The 20,425-nt window shown below is 41.1% G+C and overlaps 3 protein-coding genes and 1 long non-coding RNA gene across 5 annotated transcripts; 3 read left to right on the forward strand and 1 right to left on the reverse strand.

The window, feature by feature from the left end:
- Positions 1 to 576: 576 nt before the first annotated feature.
- On the forward strand, positions 577 to 1,739 carry LOC145420163 (uncharacterized). The gene is made up of 2 exons (XR_013901471.1): positions 577 to 1,090; positions 1,567 to 1,739. It is a non-coding gene; the product is annotated as an uncharacterized LOC145420163 (long non-coding RNA).
- A 1,837-nt stretch (positions 1,740 to 3,576) lies between these two features.
- Positions 3,577 to 7,209, forward strand: LOC113036520 (lysophosphatidic acid receptor 6-like). Of its 2 annotated transcripts, none has more exons than XM_080288723.1 (2): positions 3,577 to 3,728; positions 3,843 to 7,209. In XM_080288723.1, the coding sequence occupies exon 2, from the start codon at positions 4,144 to 4,146 to the stop codon at positions 4,990 to 4,992; it is 849 nt and encodes a 282-aa protein (XP_080144849.1). In that variant the 5' UTR covers positions 3,577 to 3,728; positions 3,843 to 4,143; the 3' UTR covers positions 4,993 to 7,209. The 2 variants fall into 2 exon arrangements, with proteins under 2 accessions (XP_080144849.1, XP_080144850.1); XM_080288724.1 differs by having other exon boundaries at positions 4,161 to 7,209.
- Positions 7,210 to 10,385: 3,176 nt separating this feature from the next.
- Positions 10,386 to 13,340, forward strand: LOC113036360 (lysophosphatidic acid receptor 6-like). The gene has a single exon (XM_080288938.1). The coding sequence runs from the start codon at positions 10,429 to 10,431 to the stop codon at positions 11,275 to 11,277; it is 849 nt and encodes a 282-aa protein (XP_080145064.1). The 5' UTR covers positions 10,386 to 10,428; the 3' UTR covers positions 11,278 to 13,340.
- Positions 13,341 to 14,744: 1,404 nt separating this feature from the next.
- Positions 14,745 to 19,853, reverse strand: itm2ca (integral membrane protein 2Ca). Its single transcript, XM_026193406.2, has 6 exons — positions 19,600 to 19,853; positions 17,805 to 17,948; positions 17,403 to 17,591; positions 16,253 to 16,363; positions 15,621 to 15,771; positions 14,745 to 15,458 (listed from the first exon to the last, which is right to left on the reverse strand). Exons 1-6 carry the CDS (start codon positions 19,690 to 19,692, stop codon positions 15,367 to 15,369), a joined length of 780 nt encoding a protein of 259 aa, XP_026049191.1. The 5' UTR covers positions 19,693 to 19,853; the 3' UTR covers positions 14,745 to 15,366.
- Positions 19,854 to 20,425: the final 572 nt, after the last annotated feature.

Below are 20,425 nucleotides of genomic sequence, written 5' to 3' on the forward strand. Positions count from 1 at the left end.
CGTCCAACTGCGGTCTGGAGTGTGGGGCCTCCCTGCTGCTGCGGAGTCGGGGCGGTCTGCCTCTCCCCACCGCAGGGAAAAGGGTAACACCACCTGGGAAACAGGACATGTTAGCTGCATTTAATTTTCAGTTACTCTTTATATAGTTAGGTAGGAGTCAGGCCATGTTTCTTTTTAGCTGAAAAACATTATAACAGGTAACCTGCAGTGTTGAAAACTTCCGACGATGTTTGCTACCCTACAATCCGTCCTACTCTGTAGTAAAACCAGCGCTATTTGACTGTCCTGTTGATGTCATTGAAATGTATATAGCCTATTTAAAATCTAAAACTTAACATTGTCCGTAGCCTGCTGTTGTTACCACTGTCCTGTTTGAAATGTAATGAGAGAAACTGGTTATTTTGTCATATGTGCATGTACCGATATTGAACCCAAGGTACTAACTAGCTAACTGACTGGATGCCCATTAACCTTATAGCTCCTGTTCTGTGTGTGTGTGTGTGTGTGTGTGTGTGTGTGTGTGTGTGTGTGTGTGTGTGTGTGTGTGTGTGTGTGTGTGTGTGTGTACACAGAGAGACAGCCAGGCTCATAATGGATATGAGGAAGTTTTTTCAAAAGAAGGAGCCACATTCTGTCATGGTCTGCGGTGGGTGGCTGGAATTTCCATAAGGCTCCTGAACTGACCTGGGATCCGCCCCTGGGCAGGGCCAACTCCAGCTCCTGCACACCTGGAGCCTATTGCAGGCAATCAAGCCAGAGGGATTTAAACCACACGTTGATGTTCATTCACTGCCAGTTCGTCATCAACGCATGTTGGTAACAGGCCTTATACTTCAAGTGCTTGCTGTGATCTATCTTGTTAACAAGACTCTTGTGCTGCAGTTGCTGTATTCACCTTGGCTCACGCTCCACCTCCCGACTCAGGATACCAAGCAATCATTTTGAAAATCTCTCTGTGCCTCACCTGCCTGCCCTCCTGCCATCACACTCCATCTGAAGCCCCGGATCTCAGGCCAGCCTTTCCACGCCACTCAGCCTCCCCCTGGATTCTCATCACCCCCCTCTCAACACTCCATGTCCCCTACTGCAAGTAAGAATTGCTACTCTTACAACTGGCCACTTCAGAGCTGCCTCCAGAATCAGAATCAGAAAGGGTTTTATTGCCAAATGTTGAGCAGGTTTACAACATTAGGAAATTGCTGCAGTGCTTCAGTGCAAACATACTGTCATAAATTACGCTTAAATAGACATGAGAATAAGAATTAAAAGTGCTAAGTAGATATATACATGAGTGCAGGTGGTGATCAGTGCCAAACATGGAATGATGCAGTGAACACAGCGTAGGGTCATGTGTTAGTGGTGGGAACAGTCATACGGTTATTGTTCATGTGTCCAACAGCAGAGGGGAAGAAACTGTTCTTATGGGGAGAGGTTCTGGTGCGAATGGACCGGAGCCTCCTGCCTGAGGGGAGCAGGTCAAACAGACTGTGTCCAGGGTGAGAAGGGTCAGCTGAGATCCGAGCTGCACGCCTCCACTACCTCCCTAACTCTATCTTCTCTCTTCAGTGTGACTGTTCCCTGCGCAGCTCCACTCCGCATCTCAGGCCTCATTCCCTCGCCCTAGCCACGTTCCCCAGGCCACGCCTCGTCAAACTCCACGTCTTATTGTTTTGTTTTGTTTTTTGTCTTTGCTATCTTTTCTTTTTTTGCACTTAAGCCTAATAAATTGTTACATCATCTGCTGTCTCTGCTCTGGGTTTCTGCACCGGAGTCCTGTTCAGTACATGCCACTCGGCCCCGTGACACATTCAGGTAAAAGTGTAAGATCAAATGATCCATCAATAACGGATAATGTTGGATCAGTGTTTCAATATTTGTATCCTTTATTAGATGTACATGTGGTTTGGTTATTTGCCTTTTGGTTGAAAATACACTGAGAGAGGACTTTTTTATTAGTGATCTTAATAGTATTTTTTTTAATCTAATTGAATACAATCTATTTGTGTATGAATGTCAGTCCAAAGAGGAAAGAGGGGAACATGAGGAGAAAGTACAAGGTCAGGCAGAACCAGGTAAGAAAACAGACAGGGAGTACTAACAGGCAAAACAGAAACTGTTAAACTGGCAAAGGGGGGGAAAAACAACTAATTTTACTCATACAATCTGGAAGTTGTGTTCTCCCTATATTAAAGCTGCTCTACAGAATCTGCAAAACAAACTGGGTTGTCAGCCCTGGCACTGCATTACCATATTGAGCTTCAGTCAGAGGAAGTCACGGTTACCAAAGACTTTTTGAAGCTCAAGAGTGAGGCTGGTGCCATTCCAGATATGTTAACATTGTACAATCTTCTGGATAATCAGATCTTCCCCACACTGAAAACTGTTATTCAGGTTGCCCTAACAAACCCAGTTAGCAGCTGTAGCTGTGAGAGGTCATTTAGTGTCTTGAGTCAGCTCCATACCTGGTTGAGAAGGACCATGGGTCAAAGCAGACTCCAGCACCTGGCTGTGATGTCAGTTGAGAAAGAGATGCTTGAGAGACTTGACCACCAAAATGTGATAGACAGATTTGCCAACCTCAAGGTGAGGCGACATAGGTTAAAAGAAAAGAAAAAATCTGCAGAGCCATAGTAGCATCTGCAGTAAAGATCTTTTCATACATTATATACATTGTACAATAGGCCAAGGTGTCTCAGTTTTCTAATTTTTTAATAATATTTTGTACATTTCAAGGACTCTTCTATTTTTGGAGTGTATTTTTTTACGTATCCGTATTATATTATACATACACTTTAAAAGTGAATCTGTCCAAAAAATGCACTCAGTTTACTTTTTACTCACTATGAGCATCATTTTCATCATCAGTTTGTTTGTTTGTTTTTTATTCCAATCCATTCTTCTTTAGCAGCATTTAAATAACCTTTATCAGATTTGATGGTTTTGTTACAGACTTGTCAAAAAAGTGTTTTGCTTTTCTTTCACAACTGTGGGGATTAAATTGTGTTAAAATGTACAAAACAGTGATGTCATGTTTTGTGACGAGGACCCAGGCACAGAGAGATTTGATGAATTTAAGAATCTTATGATTTAATAAAGAAATTTGCAGACTTACACAGAGAGGGTAAAATTATGATAACTGATAATGGAGATGAAGACAACAGACAATGAGGACAGGGAGGAACAGGGGTTTAAATGCACCAAGGAGACAGTCAGAGGGAACTTGGGACAACTGGAGACATTTAGGGATGCAGGGACTAACAGAGACAGGGAAGAAGTCTCATCGTGATGAGTAAAGTTTACCTTGCCTGGATGGGCAGCTCTCTGGGTGCTCAGCACCCCCAAAGCTCTGATCCTAGAATCGCCCCAGTATAGAAGTAAAGTTTATATTACAAAAAACCCCTCCCCCATTAAAATAAACTCAGAGACATTAAAAGAACTAAACTCAAGACTAAATGTAACGGTCTTTTGCATTTGATGTTTGTTAAGCTGTATGTCTGGATTTTGTTCTTTGCGCCCTCTGGTGGTGAATTGTGTAGGGTACAGCTTGATCTCCTCCCAGTTTCCTTTTTTGCTAACGCACATGGTGTCTGCATGCTGCAGCTCACAGTTAGCTCCACACATGGAGAAAATATCGTTCAAAGAGTAGAAATAATTGAGAAAGAAGATGGAGGATAAGGCAATAAGGCCATAAAGGACTATTTAGCACCTCCTGGATGTCAGCACATGAGGTTTGTGTGTTTTAAATGTTTTGTTTTCTGTAATTAAGGACTTTTGATTGATTGGCACTAAGTACAAGAGCGCATTTTGATGTGATGTTTTGTTTATTGTTTGTCCGTGAGCAGTTCTCACGGGTTGCCAAGAACAGAATAACCCCTGTTCTATAACTACATCGTGCGTACGTCAATCCTTGAGGGTGCTACACTAAACCACTGCAAAGGAAAGAATCAAGAATATAAAAATACACTCAAAATGCACAAATATAGAGGCAGAGCTTATGAGATGAGCTTGAGTTTCCTGTAGTGTGACTAGCTACAGTGACAAACTAGTCACGCCTCACTCACAAACAAAAACCACACAAAGAGGAACCTTTGCTGCTCGGCTTCAGTTCTTTAAAAAGGACATTCAGACATTTCTTTTCTCATCATGAACACATCAAACAGCTCCACAGAAGATGACCGGGTTTATGCTGGGATCTTTGGCTGCATTATGGTGATAGGTCTGCCACTGAATGCAGTCTCACTGTGGATTCTTCTTCGCCGCCACAGCCTCAAATCACCCAACGCTGTCTTCATGGTGAACCTGGCACTCACAGATCTGCTAGCCATCATGTCTTTGCCCATGAGGATCTACCATCATGCAACAGGCACCCCGCTGGGAATTATCACATGCCTCTTCAGCGTAATAATCTTTCGCAAAAACCTCCGCTCCAGCGCCTCCTTCATCACCTTCATAAGCGTGGACCGACTGCTGGCTGTGGTTTATCCTCTGAGGTCTCGCCATCTCCGGACCTCGTGCAATGCCTGGAAAGGAGCAGCGCTCGTCTGGGGCTTTTTCCTGGTGGTAAATATCCCAGAGGGCATAGGATTTTTTAAACACTTACAGAACCACACAGAACACATTTGTTTTCAATCTCATTATTATAAAAGTGTAACACGATCAGCAATTATTTACCTTCAGATTGTGTTACTGGTCACAATGCTAGCAGTCAACATTGTGTGCACCGTTATGGTTTCTTGGACTCTACACAAACATCTCAGTGACTCTGCAAAGGTCAGAAACAAGGTGAACGTAATGCTGATTTTTGCCATCAACTTGCTTATATTCTGCACATGTTTTCTGCCCATGCCACTACACGCAGTTACAAAAAGCAAAACCAGTATAACCCCACTGGCATGTCTGACTGTTTTGAACTGCTGTCTGGATCCACTGACGTATTATTTTTCTTTTGACTCCTTCTGGAAGAAAAAAGAGGACACGGGAAGAGAACTATAGATTAGTGACCTGCTAGAGTTGCTATCAGATGTCCCACGATACATGCCTGTTTTTTTTTTTTTTTTTGTTTTTTGTTTTTTACAAAGTAGCTCGTTTGTGCACAAGATTCTTAAGTAGTTCAACCACATGCACAGTTTTCAGCAGTTCAAGGTTCTTTATTTGTCACATGTATAGTTATACAAGTATAACACACAGTGAAATGTAGCCTGACACGCTCCTCGACATGTGCAAAAAAAATTGGGGGGGGGGGGGTGTAGAGGAAGAACATTATATATATATATGTATATACATTGGGTGTGCAGTAGTAGCAGCAAGCAGGTGAATTCTGTACGTTAATATGAATAGACATCTGACATCTGACTATTTTACAGTTAACCATCAATGTTCATTTCTTCAGTAACATTTGTGTAAAAGCCAGAAAGTAAAAGATTAAAAGCCTTGACTTGGCCTAGTGGTTTCATGTTTTATTTTCACTGCAACATGAAAACCTCAACCACAGGAAGACCGGTGGCTCATCTGCTTTACTAGAAACTGTGAAAAAAGGCAGCTGCAACACGGGAACTAAGATGTTATTTTTGTCAAGTTCAGTTAATATCTCAATCAGTATCATGTAATAAGTTTGTCAGAATTAACAATCTGACATGAGAAGATGTATTCAGACACACTGAAGTTTTTTTCTTAAAGCCTTCTCCTGAAGTATTTCTCATGCAGTTGAGAAAAACAGTGTAGAGAAAAAAAATCACATAATTCATTAAATCCACTTTATATTTGTTCACTTCACAACTGACGAAGCAGCTTGTCTAAATCAGTTAGAGACTTTTTTTAAAAAAAAGCTTCCGGAAGTCACCGCTTGTTGAACTAAATACTGTCAGGACATGAAACAAACCACCTTTTAACAAACAGATAAGAAAAACAGAAGAAAAATCGTGTTTTTTCGTCTTTTTAGTCAGACTAGCTGCTTTGTTTTTGTGAGAAGTTGTCTCCTTGTACATTTTTCAGTTGCATGAAAGACAGGTCAGTAATGTGGTATAAAAAGAGCATCTTAGAAAGGAAGAGTTTCATCAACCTATAAAAACTGCATCTTTAAATTGTGAAAAAAAATCAGAATAACATCCCTCAATGTAAAATTGTAAAGGCTTGAATATCTCATAATCTACAATACATAACACCATCAATGCATTATGAGAATGTGGAGGAATCTCTGTGCGCAAGGGACAAAGCCCCAATAACATACTGGCTCTATTACAGCAGTGTGGCTTCATAGTAGAAGAGTCTTTTTTTTAGATCAGTTGCTGCCATCAAATTTAAAATGGGCTAATATTTGTCTTTAAAAGGTACATTTTCTCAGTTTAAACACTTGGTATGTTTTCTATGTTTTTTTGTGAATTGTTTATGAGTTCAAGAGCTTTTCATTTGGGGCTGTTTTTCATCTGCCTGAAACACACTTGCTTCTACAAAAAAGCCTCTCTAACCTTATGGCTGATTTAGTCCAATATACAATAATGTTAAATTCTGCTTGATATTAGGGTTGCTAAGGTTTCAGTTGAAACTTCTGTCGATACAAGTGATTGCTCAAAATGAATTTTAGTGGCAGCCCTGTGACATACTAGCGACCTGTCCAAGGTATATCCTGCCTGTCACCCTATGGTAGCTCGAATAGGCTCCAGCACCCCTTCAACCCTGAATTGGATAAATAGAGGTGAATGGATGGAGATTTTAGTTGCCACTATATCAGCCCACCTTATGGCACATCATTTAGAGAGGGAGCTGCTGCTGCTTTGCTCTGTATGGCTCTTTCTAAAATTAAGCCCATGTGTTTCATTGTGGTAATTTGTGCTGTCTAATTGTGATAGATATAGTGTCACATATAAAACTCTCCCACTGCCTGTTACAACTGCTGACAGCTAAATCAATCTTAGCATGTTAGTTATGCTGTGCTCGCCTTTCTTTTGAAAGAAATTTGTGAAGAATGAATTTCCCTTACTTGCTGCCTTTTCTCCCGCTTGTTTTGTTTTGATTCTTTGATTTTGCTTTGATTTGTTTCATCCATGTGCAGTGAAATTGATTTCATTTAGTTAGGTTAAATCTCCTGTAGATACGTTTCTATTGGTATTGTTAAACAAATGTTAGCTTGTGTATGTCGCAGTAATGTTGGGCTAATATATGTCAAAGTGTATAAAGATTTTAAATAAAACAAATATTTGTTGTTTACACAGATGCTTTTTTGTTTTGTTTGTTTTCTTTTGTGTAACAGCAAAATGTACATTACTTAACTGTCCTGTAGCTGATGCGGTGTTTCCTGGAGGAAAAGATTATAAAAGGATGAAGAATTCTTTTTCTACAGTTAAAGCTGAAGATTCATAAAACTTCCAGAAATACCAGTAAAGTTCACCAATGTTTGACTGGTGTTTGCTATAGATTCTGCATTATCCACTTTTCTGTGATGTGACCATGCACAGAGTGGTCAGTAGAAGAAGGTTTAACTCAGCTGACATAGCTGCAGATGAAGATGCAGATACATGGTACTGGACTGTGAGCACGGGGCCCACTAAAGGATGTTGGAACCTTGTGCCACCTTCACAAAACCTTTTCCTGACAGTTTGATAACTAACATGCACAGGAATAGCCTGCTGGAGGTCATTCTGTGGGAGTCTGGCAGCTCCTCCTAGTAGAAATGAGCAGACACAGATCTTGCCCTTTAGGGTGAGGCCTTTCTATGGCCCTGTCCAACTCTCTTTGTGCAACCTCCCATCTCCTGGTATCTCCTCCATATACTCAAGACTGAGCTCGGAGACACAGCAAACCTTCTTGCATGGATGTGCCATCCTGGAGGAGTTGGACTACCTGTGCAACCAGAATTGGCTGTAAGCATCTGGGCTACCAGCAGTGACAAGAACAGTAGCTAAAAACCAAACAAAAGGAAAATCAGTCAGGAGGGAAAGTAGAGAAATGGTCTGTGGACACTGTGGCTCTCCAGTGCACCTGTTGCCACTTTTATTTATCATCACCATATGTGATGATAGCGCACAAGCGCCACATATTTAAATGTTTTCCAGAAAAAGACTCCAAACGAGGAACATTCACTGTGTCCAGTCTAATCATTTATCATCACGCTGCCACATTTAAGAAATTGTTTCCTGTTCTTCTGTTTAGTTTTAGCACAGGTTATCTACTGTAATAACATGTCTTTACCTGTTTATTCAAACGGATCATCTCTCTTCAAAACTTACAAACGTATTAAAGGTAACTGAAAACAAACCATCTGGCATCCATCAATGTAAATTCACATAAGCCTAGGCCCTGTAATGTTTCATACTTTTTATTTATTTCATGTAAAATTACGCTTTGTTTTTTTTTTTCTTTTTTTAGACCGATCATATCTCAGTTTTACAGGTCCTTCTTAAAAAATCAGCATATTGTGATAAAGTGCATTTTTTTTCTGTAATGTACTGATAAACATTAGACTTTCATATATTTTAGATTCATTACACACAACTGAAGTAGTTCAAACCTTTTATTGTTTTAATATTGATGATTTTGGCAAACAGCTCATGAAAACCCAAAATTCCTATCTCACAAAAATTCTGACCAATAAAAGAAAAGTGTTTTTACTACAAAAAAAGTCAACCTTCAAATAATCATGTTCAGTTATGCACTCAATACTTGGTCGGGAATCCTTTCTCAGAAATGACTGCTTCAATGCAGCGTGGCATGGAGGCAATCAGCCTGTGGCACTGCTGAGGTGTTATGGAGGCCCAGGATGCTTCGATAGCGGCCTTAAGCTCATCCAGAGTGTTGGGTCTTGCGTCTCTCAACTTTCTCTTCACAATATCCCACAGATTCTCTATGGGGTTCAGGTCAGGAGAGTTGGCAGGCCAATTGAGCACAGTAATACCATGGTCAGTAAACCATTTACCAGTGGTTTTGGCACTGTGAGCAGGCGCCAGGTCGTGCTGAAAAATGTAATCTTCATCTCCATAAAGCTTTTCAGCAGATGGAATCATGAATAGGTCCCCCAAGATCTGGAATCGGTTCTTCTCCACAATCTTCCTCAGGGTCCGGTCACCTCTTCTCATTGTGCAGCGTTTTCTGCCACACTTTTTCCTTCCCACAGACTTCCCACTGAGGTGCCTTGATACAGCACTCTGGGAACAGCCTATTCGTTCAGAAATTTCTTTCTGTGTCTTACCCTCCTGCTTGAGGGTGTCAATGATGGCCTTCTGGACAGCAGTCAGGTCGGCAGTCTTACCCATGATTGCGGTTTTGAGTAATGAACCAGGCTGGGAGTTTTTAAAAGCCTCAGGAATCTTTTGCAGGTGTTTAGAGTTAATTCGTTGATTCAGATGATTAGGTTAATAGCTCGTTTAGAGAACCTTTTCATGATATGCTAATTTTTTGAGATAGGAAATTTGGGTTTTCATGAGCTGTATGCCAAAATCATCAATATTAAAACAATGAAAGGCTTGAACTACTTCAGTTGTGTGTAATGAATCTAAAATATATGAAAGTCTAATGTTTATCAGTACATTACCGAAAATAATGAACTTTATCACAATATGCTGATTTTTTGAGAAGGACCTGTATGTGTACAGCTGAACATTGACGAAAAATGTCTGATTTAAGTATAAGATGGGGAAAATCCCTAAATTACACAATACCTAAAATAACAAAACTCTAAAAATTTAATTGACTATTATTTTTTATTTGTTTTATTTTCAATGTTCTTGAAAGTTAAAAAAAAAAGTGAGGGAAGGAAATAAGGCAAGCTGACTGCAGATTAGTGAACTTCAGTTTGGAAGCCGTTCATGTGTGAATTCTATCATGGTCCTGCCTGCAGTGGAGGCACAGTGGTTGCAATAGCCTAGATTAAAGACTCAAAAATAATACTGTCATTTCCAATATTTCTAAACCATCATGATCTGAGGCTGCAGATTGTGTGAGACCAATCAGCGAGGACCAGAATGAAGACCACACAGGAGAAATTGGTAAAAGAAAACAAGACGTTTATTTTGTATTTTGGCTGACACAAACCTGACCTGGGAAAATACTTTATAGAAGTAAAGTTTATATTACAAAAAAAACCATCCCCCAAATAAATAAACTCAGAGACATTAAAAGAACTAAACTCAAGACTAAACCATATTGCAAAGGAAAGAATCAAGAATCTAAAAATAAACTCATTACAGTCAGAGCGTATTAAAAATGTGTATTACAGGAATCATAATCAGAGATCCTATCTTCAAAGCACAAATATAGAGGCAGAGCTTATGAGGTGAGATGAGATGAGATGAGATGAGCTTGAGTTTCCTGTCGTGTGACTAGTCACAGTCACAAACTAGTCACGCCTCACTCACAAACAAAAACCACACAAAGAGGAACCTTTGCCACTCTGCTTCAGTTCTTTAAAAAGGACATTCAGACATTTCTTTTCTCATCATGAACACATCAAACAGCTCCACAGAAGATGACCGGGTTTATGCTGGGATCTTTGGCTGCATTATGGTGATAGGTCTGCCACTGAATGCAGTCTCACTGTGGATTCTTCTTCGCCGCCACAGCCTCAAATCACCCAACGCTGTCTTCATGGTGAACCTGGCACTCTCAGACCTGCTAGCCATCTTCTCTTTGCCCATGAGGATCTACCATCATGCAACAGGCACCCCGCTGGGAATTATCACATGCCTCTTCAGCGTAATAATCTTTCGCAACAACATTCGCTCCAGCGCCTCCTTCATCACCTTCATAAGTGTGGACCGACTGCTGGCTGTGGTTTATCCTCTGAGGTCTCGCCATCTTCGGACCTCGTGCAATGCCTGGAAAGGAGCAGCGCTGGTCTGGGGGTTTTTGCTGGTGGTAAATATCCCAGAGGCCAAAGGATTTTTAGAACACTTACAGAACCACACAGATCACATTTGTTTTGAACTTCATGAATATAAAAGTGTAACACGATCAGCAATTATTTATCTTCAGATTGTGTTACTGGTCACAATGCTAGCAGTCAACATTGTGTGCACCGTTATGGTTTCTTGGACTCTACACAAACATCTCAGTGACTCTGCAAAGGTCAGAAACAAGGTGAACGTAATGCTGATTTTTGCCATCAACTTGCTTATATTCTGCACATGTTTTCTGCCCATGCCACTACACATACTTACAAAAAGCAAAACCAGCATAACTCCACTGGCATGTCTGATTGTTTTGAGCTGCTGTCTGGATCCTCTGATGTATTATTTTTCTTTTGACTCCTTCTGGAAGAAAAAAGAGGACGTGGGAAGAGAACTATAGATTAGTGACCTGCTAGAGTTGCTATCAGATGTCCCATGATACATGCCTGTTTTTTGTTTTTGTTTTTTACAAAGTAGCTCGTTTGTGCACAAGATTCTTAAGTAGTTCAACCACATGCACAGTTTTCAGCAGTTAACCATCAATGTTCATTTCTTCAGTAACATTTGTGTCAAGCCCAGAAAGTGAAGGAGTGAAAGAGGCTTGGCCTAGTGGTTTCATGTTCCATTTTCGCTCCAACATGAAAGCCTCAACCACAGATCGGTGGCTGACTTACTAGAAACTGTGAAAAAAGTCACCTGCAACACTTTTTTGTGTTTGCAAAACTGCGTCCTTACTTGTCTTCAGTTTACATGAAGTCAATATCCTGATCAGTATCATGTAATAAGTTTGTCAGATTTAACACTCTGACATGAGAAGATGTCCCCTCCCCCCAGAAAAAACTGAGTCTTCCAGAAGTCACGTGTGTGGAACTACATACTGTCAGGGACATGAAACAAACAACCTTTTCTCATATCGTTGTTGCTTTGGCCTAATATTTAATCAAGACGTATAAGAGTAATATCAATCTCCTCATTTCTCTTTTGGCAAATAAAACAGCATATACATAAGAATAACTCTGACAGATGGGTGTGTGTACGCATGTAAAGTACCACATGAATGAATAATGTTGAGGATAGATTAAGAATAATTAAACATTCAGCAGAAAAGCTGGTTTAAAATTGACTAATCACAATATTTTGTAAATATTTTTGAAAACATTACATACAGCACTGTTTAAGCCCATCTCTTCTGTATATTTTAAGTCCTTTCATAAGACTCAGGCCTTTGTTTTTTTTTGCGAGTGCCTCAGTAGTGGAGCCAACGGCTCAAGGCCTAATTAAGTCCCACCAGATGGAAGGGTGTTGGTGTAAGCCTACAACAGACTGTAAGACGACTGATTATCTCATCTGCAGATTTAAAATTATCCAAAGGTTATCACTGAAAATGCTATTAGACACTGAAGATTGGTTGAATTTCCCAGACTGGCCATTACATTTTACTGTTGTTAATGTTTACTATTGTACACGAAAGTTGATTGTGTCATATTCAATATAGTCATCATTTGCCAAGACCTAGTGATCATAATTGACTACAACTGGTAGCTTCTACTTGCCAGGATATAAGGACCAAGTTATCTGGACGTGTCACCACTTTGCCAAGTCTTGGAAGAAGGCCCAAACCGTTACATTCTGCTGGGATGAAATTGGTTTCGATGTTGAGGAACAACCCAGAAACCACAAAAGTTCAACTGTGGCATGAACAGGAAAGTGCTGTAATACTAGGGCCAATGTCCAGTGAGTTTTACTTCATGGTGAACTGAGAAGGTTTCAGAAAAAAAAACCCTGCTACAAAATCAACACTTTCAAGCTGAAATTTACACCTGCCCACACGAACAGGACAAATGACTTCTGGAGTTTTACCAGTCAAAGAAACAATGATTGAGTTATTTGGCCACAATGGCAAGAGGTATGCTTGTTTAGGTATGTTTAAACCTGAGGCTTTCAAACCTAAGAACACTGTATCAGACATCAAGCATGGTGGTGGCAGCACTTCTGTTGTGCATGGAGTAATGAAGAACAAATGTCATGATCCTATGTCTTTGACACAGTTTGTGAGTTTATGATGGTTTTGTGAATCTTTCTTTTGGATTGAACAGATTTTCATCTTCTTGTCCTGTATTAGTTAGTCTGTAGTTTTGTATTTCCTAGTGCATCTGTGTTTAATATTTCTATTTTTTAGTTTTTGCCTGCTCTCATGTCTGTTCTGTCTTCAGCATCTCCTGCTGCTTTCTGTTGTGTGTTTTTTCTCTCCAGTCTGTCGTGTGTTTCCATGTTTATCCCCGTCCTAATGTCAAGCTTTTGTGTCCTTGTCTCAGTCTCTCGTCTCTTGTTTTTTGTTGTGTGTTTTCAGGTCTCCCGGTTCTGAGTTTCCAAGTTTAGCTTTTTACCTGATGTCTTGTATTTTTTTATACCATTTTTGAAACTTTTAAGTCACAGCATTAAAGTTGCTTTTTTTTCAAGTCATATCCTCGACTCAGAGTCCTGCATTTGGGTCCTAGTCTGCCTGCCACACAGCCATGAATGACATTCAGATTCTTCAGCTTCACCTCAAATCAACACCTAGCTGTTTGAAACTTGGACACAGTTGGGTGTTCCAGTTGGACAATGATCTCAAAGACACATTAAAACTGGTTAATCGATAAAGCAGTCTATCATTAAGGTTCTGGAATTACCAGCACTATAGAAAATTTGTGGACTATGGTTAAAATGAACTCCATCAATCTGCCAGAATTACAATAGAAGCTTTTTCATGGCTACCAAAAGCATCTTGCCAAAGTGCAACTTGCTAAGGACATTAATAGAGCCTGTATGAGCGTTTACGTATAGCTTTGACCCTGTGTGGATTGGAGAAAATCCCCCAAAAAGTCAAATGTCTGCAGTCAGTACTTGAGGCTTTTTTAAAGTCATTAAAGACAGAATTCATTAAAGGTTATCTGATGACATGATGGCATCAGATAACAATGTACAAGCTCTACTTCCAATATAAACAGAAAAGATAATCCTGAGACCAAAAGCAGTGGTTGAATCACAGTGGCTACGTCCATGTTTTATCCCATCTGTGTAATACAGTCATCATTTCTTCTAATATTACCCTACATTAACCTACTACAAGTTTCACACAGCATGTAGTTCAAATCACTGACAAAGACTGGAAGATGTAAAAAGCAACTATAAGGCGCATATGTCAAATACAAATAGCAGTTAAGAGCGATTTCATTATGCAAAACAAATAACCAACACATCAAAGTCACCTCTTTTACTTTAAGAGATTTCTTTAGAAAATCTAGGGAGATTTTATGTTTTTGATTAATGGTGACTGGAAATGTAGTTGCTGGCAGAGCTGCAGGTTCACACGAGGATTTTACTATATTCTTGAGTCATCGTATTCACAAATTTGGGTGTCAACATTGCTTGCCCACCCACCCGTATGGTGACAACAAAACCCCCTTAGTCTTTTTACATTCATAAGATACTGACTGAAGCCTAGTAACGTTTGAAATAAAGTAACATATGCCTCAACTCAGTCATTTTTTTTTTACTACTTTATTCACAGACAGATTTCATTGGCAGACAAAATATACAGATCACAGTTGGTTTTGTTCATCTAACATATAATACGCTCCCTTTCACTTGTTTTGACTTTAGTCCAGTCTCTGACTCTGGACTAAGGCTTTAAACGTGGTTTTACAAAACATTCTAAGAGTGCTGTTTCTCTTATACATAAACACATGCAAGGGAAAACAAAGGTTAGTCTAAAACGATTCAGAAAAGTAGTGGGGACGGGGGGGGGGGGGGGGGGGGGGGGAGAGAAGAAAAAGTGTGACAAATTAGAGGTCAAAAAGAAATATGGGTCTGTGTTTCAGGGGCAGAATATTATTCCCAAAGAAGAAAAATAGTAAGTGTAATGCCCAATGCAGCCTGGTCTAAAGTCTACTGTGCGATAGTGCTTTTTAACAGGATGAAGGCAGAAGCAACAGGTAAGCAAGAGGCTAAAGATGCAAGCAAGCTACTAGTCATCAACAGTTACATTACACTGAACATGAGAAAATATAAATAAATGAATCCATGTTTGCTCAGGAAGGCAATACCTCATGCTTTGTGTAGATAACTAAGGAAAACAACGTAACCTCAAGGGGAGCACAACAAAACAACATGGGGAGAAAGTCGTCTCCCCCGGCAACGGTAACCATCATACAAATCCCCAAAGAGGAGATGTCTTGAAATCATTATTTTTGGCTTAAGGCCTTTGCTACATGGAAAATCCTGTGACATAACCAGCAGCTTAGTATTGCATCACACTTTAGGGTAAATATTACCTAATTCGAAACAGAATAAAGGGGAGGTACTGAAATAAAATTAAAAACAAAACAAAAACAAGTAAAGTGCAACTCAGACATGATCAGATCCACAGGAGGTTGCTACAGTGGCTGGAGACATGACTGGTGATGTGCCTTTGTGTGGGCGGGAATCTCACAGATGACAGTCGCGTTTACGCTTCATCGCAGATAACCGTCTCCACCACAAATGTATTCTCAAAGTGGCGGATGTGGTGGCAGTCCTTCGTGTCACGCTTGTTGATGCCTATGAGGGAAAATGGGGCGAGACACAGAGAGGCGATCAGCCGAGTCGCTGAACTTCAGATACAATCACAGCTTAAACGATAAACCTCTTAATCCCCCAAAAGAAAACAAAAACACAGGCATGTATCAGCTCTTTTTAATGGCCACATTAACCCCAACGTACGCCTGCGGGTGACGCGGCGGTTCAGGCGGTACGTGTCCTTCCCGTTGCACAGGCGATAGATGAAAGGTCCCAGCTGACGCATGTTGTGCACTTTGCCGGTCACCACCATCTCTTCATGGATGATGTAGGTCTGAGGCAAGTATGTGCCCTTCTGCAAGAGACACAGTAACAAGCTCGGTGGGAACACAAAGGGGCTGATGATGCTGCAATACTAATTCTTGAGGGGACTGACATCTGTGGAAATTTTCCCGAGTGACTTTTAATGCTGGCAAATTGTAGCAGAGGAATATTTCCAGTTAAACAATACCAAAATGGTGTATTAACTCAAATTAATTTTAACTTTGCCAAAAGTATCAACTCCTTCGAACATCAGCAAAGAAGGTTAAATTTTTTTTTCTTTAAATTAAAAAGCTTGGGAAGCTTCGACAGACTTACTAAGCCATGCTAGTTGTTAGTGTGTCCACATAATAAGCAGTGTATCAATACATCACAGAGTACACCAACGATATTACAAATAAAGGAAGAAAAGAAGTGGGGTGGTTTTCTTCTTATTCATTTCTTACACTGCTAAATATGTTAGCTTCCAGCATTTGGTAACAGCTGGAGATGTCGCCTAAGATTGGCTGTGTTACCTTGACATTGATAAGCAGCTCCCAGAGGTTGCGCGGAGGCATCACAATGGTGGTGTTGAGCTCGATAACGTAGCACTTGTCCAGAGCAATGTCATGATATGCAGTCAGTCCCTGGAAACAACAACAAAGCAATCTAATTATGACCAGTTCTCCATTACTGTAGCGTCTTTAGCTTACAATGTAAAGCACCTTTAGCTGACTAGAATTTCATTTGGTGCTTTAACAATAAAATTAAACTCTCATTCTCATTTAAAAACAAAAGCAGGTCAGTATTTCACTGACTGAACTTTGATATTTAAAGTAAGTCAGTAATGTTAGCTTTTCTGTATATTTTGCAACTTTTTTGGTTGAAAGATAAAGCCAACGTGGAATCGGTGAAGACCGCAGTTCCTCAAAAGGCCACTTGTTTACAACATAGTTTTGTGTTTTGTAAAAAAAAAAAAAAAAAAAAAAAAAATATATAAAAAAAAAAAAAAAATTGTAAAAAGCCTTAAATATGAATGATTATCAGGCTCACTGTATAAGTGCATGGGGCTACATCATTTATTTACTTATTTTCTCAGCACCAAGTAGCAGGTGTCTGTGTCTGCAGTGCAATAAACCCATGTCGTCTATGGATGCACTTTGCTAACAAAGCTAGTTAGCATTAGACGACAGCTTTGCACTTTGGCCAAATGAGCAATGAGTATACAGTATAGTTAGAGTCCACTTTCTGCTAGCTGTATGCTTCTTTCCGATGCTCTGCACTCACTCCCTCTGATGCAGCCGAATGAGCAATGAAATCTGCCTCATGTTCATATTTTCCCCCAATTCTTGTCAGCTGACAAAGACAACGAATATGAAGTCTTGTTTTTAAAGCAGCCTATGAGCTGTGTGGAAAAACTCTAGCTGTTCTATACTCCTGGACTGCAGATTTTCATGAACTCAGACAAACTCCATGTTCACATTTACTAGAAGAAGAAAAAAAAAGAAGTTATCATACTGAAAAAATGTTACAACCCACATTTTGGCTCAGAACTGCATCTATGTGTGTTGTATTTGAGGCTGAAACTTGAAATAGACATTCTGGAGACATGCGAGTGTGGCGTTAATGTGTCTTTAAGGGGTAGAATATCAGACCTATATGTAACATGTGTATATTTGTCCTCACTCTGTGGAAATCATGGATTATATCAGCAGGGTCACTTCCTCCAAAGTGAGGCACGGGCACAGTGATCTTCTCGTAGTTGTCGGCCAGGTAGATGCCGACATTCTCCTCCAACTCCTGACGGCCACGCAGCGGAGCGTACACAGAGTCTTCATACAGCACCCTGCAGTGAAACAAGTTCTCCTCTGGGATCTACACACATGCACACAGATCAGCTTTTAATGCAACACAGCAGCCAAGAAACACGACTGCAGCAACATTATCCGTCTCAGATGGCAGTGATTACAATTATTTATTGTTTTTAAAAAGAAGAACATTTTCCCCCCCATTTTTTAGTGCAGTGTTTCATTGCAAGGCCAACAAGGGCACACATATGGCACACTGCAGAGCATAATCGAGTCTTACATGAGGTATGAAGTAGTAGCGGTAGACAAAGATGGAGGCTAAAACCAGACCAGCCATGAAGACCACCAGACCAAACGTCAGGCAGCACAGGCCATTGAGAGGAGACTTCTTGGGCCGCAGGGGTAGGACCAGCTCCTCCTCATCCTGGAGGACACCACAAATGCATACATTAAAACTTCGAGAAGTGCACAGAGCAGCATTTCTAGCCAGCTTCGATTCGATCGCGTGACGGGTGGCTGAAAAGAAATCTGAATTTAACTGCAGGAATTAGCAGCACGGATCTCGGACAGGAGGAAAGGCTGACGGAGACGGCGGGTAATGAAAACTTGACTTAGATAGTGAGTAATCTTCCCAGACGCCTCCAGTCTCGCAGCCCATCTGCTGATGCCACGCACCCAGCCAGTGTTTGGAGGGTGGCACTACACACAGTTAGTCATTATTGTTGTAAAAGGAAACGCGCACACACACAGCGAGTGGCTACTATCTGAGAACTGGCTCAGCGAATTACTGTAGATGTGCTGCAGAGTAACTACAGCAGGAGAAATTATCTTGTGAAAAGCAGACTGTAAGGAAACAAAGGGCTGCTATTCTTAGCTGGAGCTATGAAGGGAAAAATAACAACTGTGTGCATGTGAAAAAAAAGACTCTTTGAGGATACCTCAAAGAAAAATGATGGCAACTGTGTTTGCGTGTGTTCCTATTATTATTATTATTTTAAAGGGAGAGGACTTCAAAATGCTTGAAAGCTTTCACCAACCACCCCCCTCACCCCACCAACATTGCGTGGTATGGCCCGAGTGCCTAATTTCAGGACACCGCTTTTGCTATTTGAGCTGAATTTGATTCTTCAAGCCTTTGTTCTTTGGAGGGAGCATTTGGAGGGTGCACAAGGACAAGGAGACAGCAGTGTATGTGTGAAGGCAGACTTTTGCAAGTTCTTTGTGTTCCTCCGTCCCACTGAGATGGGATCGTGGCAGCAGCTGAGTGCGTGTCACACCATGAGGCCTTGTCTGTCTGTCTGTCTCCTGTTCAGTACATTTGGAGGAGCGCAAGTCACTCAGGGGCCGCAGCTCTGCACTCCTGCGATATTCACTTCCTATGCAATGCCGGACGCCTCCTCTGTATTCTGTCGGTGTTTGTCGTCTCTGCTGCTCAGCCATGTATTTTTTAATAAGAGTGATGCAGGGGGATTCCGCAGCACAGCAAACTTCAGGACTCCGCAGCTCTGCCTCCCTTTAGAGCTGTGACAAATAATCCTGCATGCGCTGCAAGCCTCGGCAACCCATCTGCCATTTTGTCATCCCAAAGCTCTGCATTTCTTGCATTCTACCCCCCCCCCCCTTTTTTTTTTTTTACCCCCCCTACCCTTTTTTGAAAGCTTGGGGGTTTTGTTTTTGCTGAATACATCAGCACTGCAGGGGAAATCGACAGATAAACCAAGTACAAAGCCTTTAAATTGGTACATTGTGGCTTTTTGCTGTGCTTTTTGCACATTGGAATAACTTGCATCAAACGTGCACAAAGCGCGCTGGCGCACAGGAAAGCGTCACAGCAATGACATGTTTTTGTTCCCAACCAAATGTCGATAGATGCTGTCAAAAAAAGGGGAAAAAAAAAATCCCCCTGCTGCTGCTCATGACCGAGCAGGTGCAGGCTGCCCTGCGGACCAAGCAGGCAGGTGAGCCTGCTGGACACACAGCAGGCATCGCGTTACATAAAGACCATCTACACACAAGAGTTGATATCATGCTCGATTATAATGGGTTAAATGTGAACAGGCGACTCTTTTGCTCACCATCGGATGAGGAATGAGGATCTCGGTCTTGTCGCCATCGCTCTCTTTTTCCACTTTCTGTCCCGAGACAGCCTGGAAACTGATCTTCACCATGGCTCCGGGGTAGTGGGGCGGTCACTGCTCGCCTGTCTATCCGCTGCAGGTGACTTCACTCTCGGGCTGTGTTGACGATAGCTGGCCACCTTTCTCAGACAGATCCCTTACTCTCGCCCTCTTTTCTGCTGTCACCACCGGGGTGCCTCTCTGTTTTTGTCTCTGCCCACCGGAAGTGTGCTTTTTTTAATCGTCCTTTAAAGGACCAATCTGCCGCTTTACTGTCTACTGTTCAGAGGAACAGCTTTATTAACGAGACAAACAGTTTCCACATAAAACTAAGGCTGTAGCTATAATGATATTTTATAATAATATATGCTGATATATTCAAACTTATCTACCCTCAGCTTAAATTTCTGCTTGAAATTATTAAAATCTTTTAAAATTAACTAAACCTATCAACAGAATATGAAGAAACGGCTAAAGTCTGTGTGCAAAATATCCATCTATCCATAATTAACCTAACCCCACTAATTGCATGTCTTTAGACTGCGGGATCAAGCCAGAGTACCCAGCGATAACCCACGCAGACACGGGGAGAACATGCAAACTCCACATAGAAAGGCCAGATGGTGGATTCAAAACCACGACCTTCTTTCTGTGAGGCAGAGTGGTAACCGTGCTATGTATGCACTGTGTTAAAGAAGTATGGAGTGGCCGCTGTACTACCACTTTGTACCACAAGATGATGTAGTGAGTAATTATTAGCCTTTTCTCACACTTCTGACCCTGA

This window comes from Astatotilapia calliptera, chromosome 14, assembly GCF_964374335.1.
Source record: "Astatotilapia calliptera chromosome 14, fAstCal68.1, whole genome shotgun sequence".
Lineage (NCBI taxonomy): Eukaryota > Metazoa > Chordata > Actinopteri > Cichliformes > Cichlidae > Astatotilapia > Astatotilapia calliptera.

Coding starts and splice junctions, on each gene's coding strand:
- LOC113036360 (XM_080288938.1), top strand. CDS start 10,429: ATGAACACATCAAACAGCTCCACAGAAGATGACCGGGTTTATGCTGGG.
- itm2ca (XM_026193406.2), bottom strand. CDS start 19,692: ATGGTGAAGATCAGTTTCCAGGCTGTCTCGGGACAGAAAGTGGAAAAA. Junction 17,592..17,804: donor GCTACTACTTCATACCTCAT/GTAAGACTCGAT, acceptor GCATGTGTGTAG/ATCCCAGAGGAGAACTTGTT. Junction 16,364..17,402: donor TAATCCATGATTTCCACAGA/GTGAGGACAAAT, acceptor TGTTGTTTCCAG/GGACTGACTGCATATCATGA.
- LOC113036520 (XM_080288723.1), top strand. CDS start 4,144: ATGAACACATCAAACAGCTCCACAGAAGATGACCGGGTTTATGCTGGG.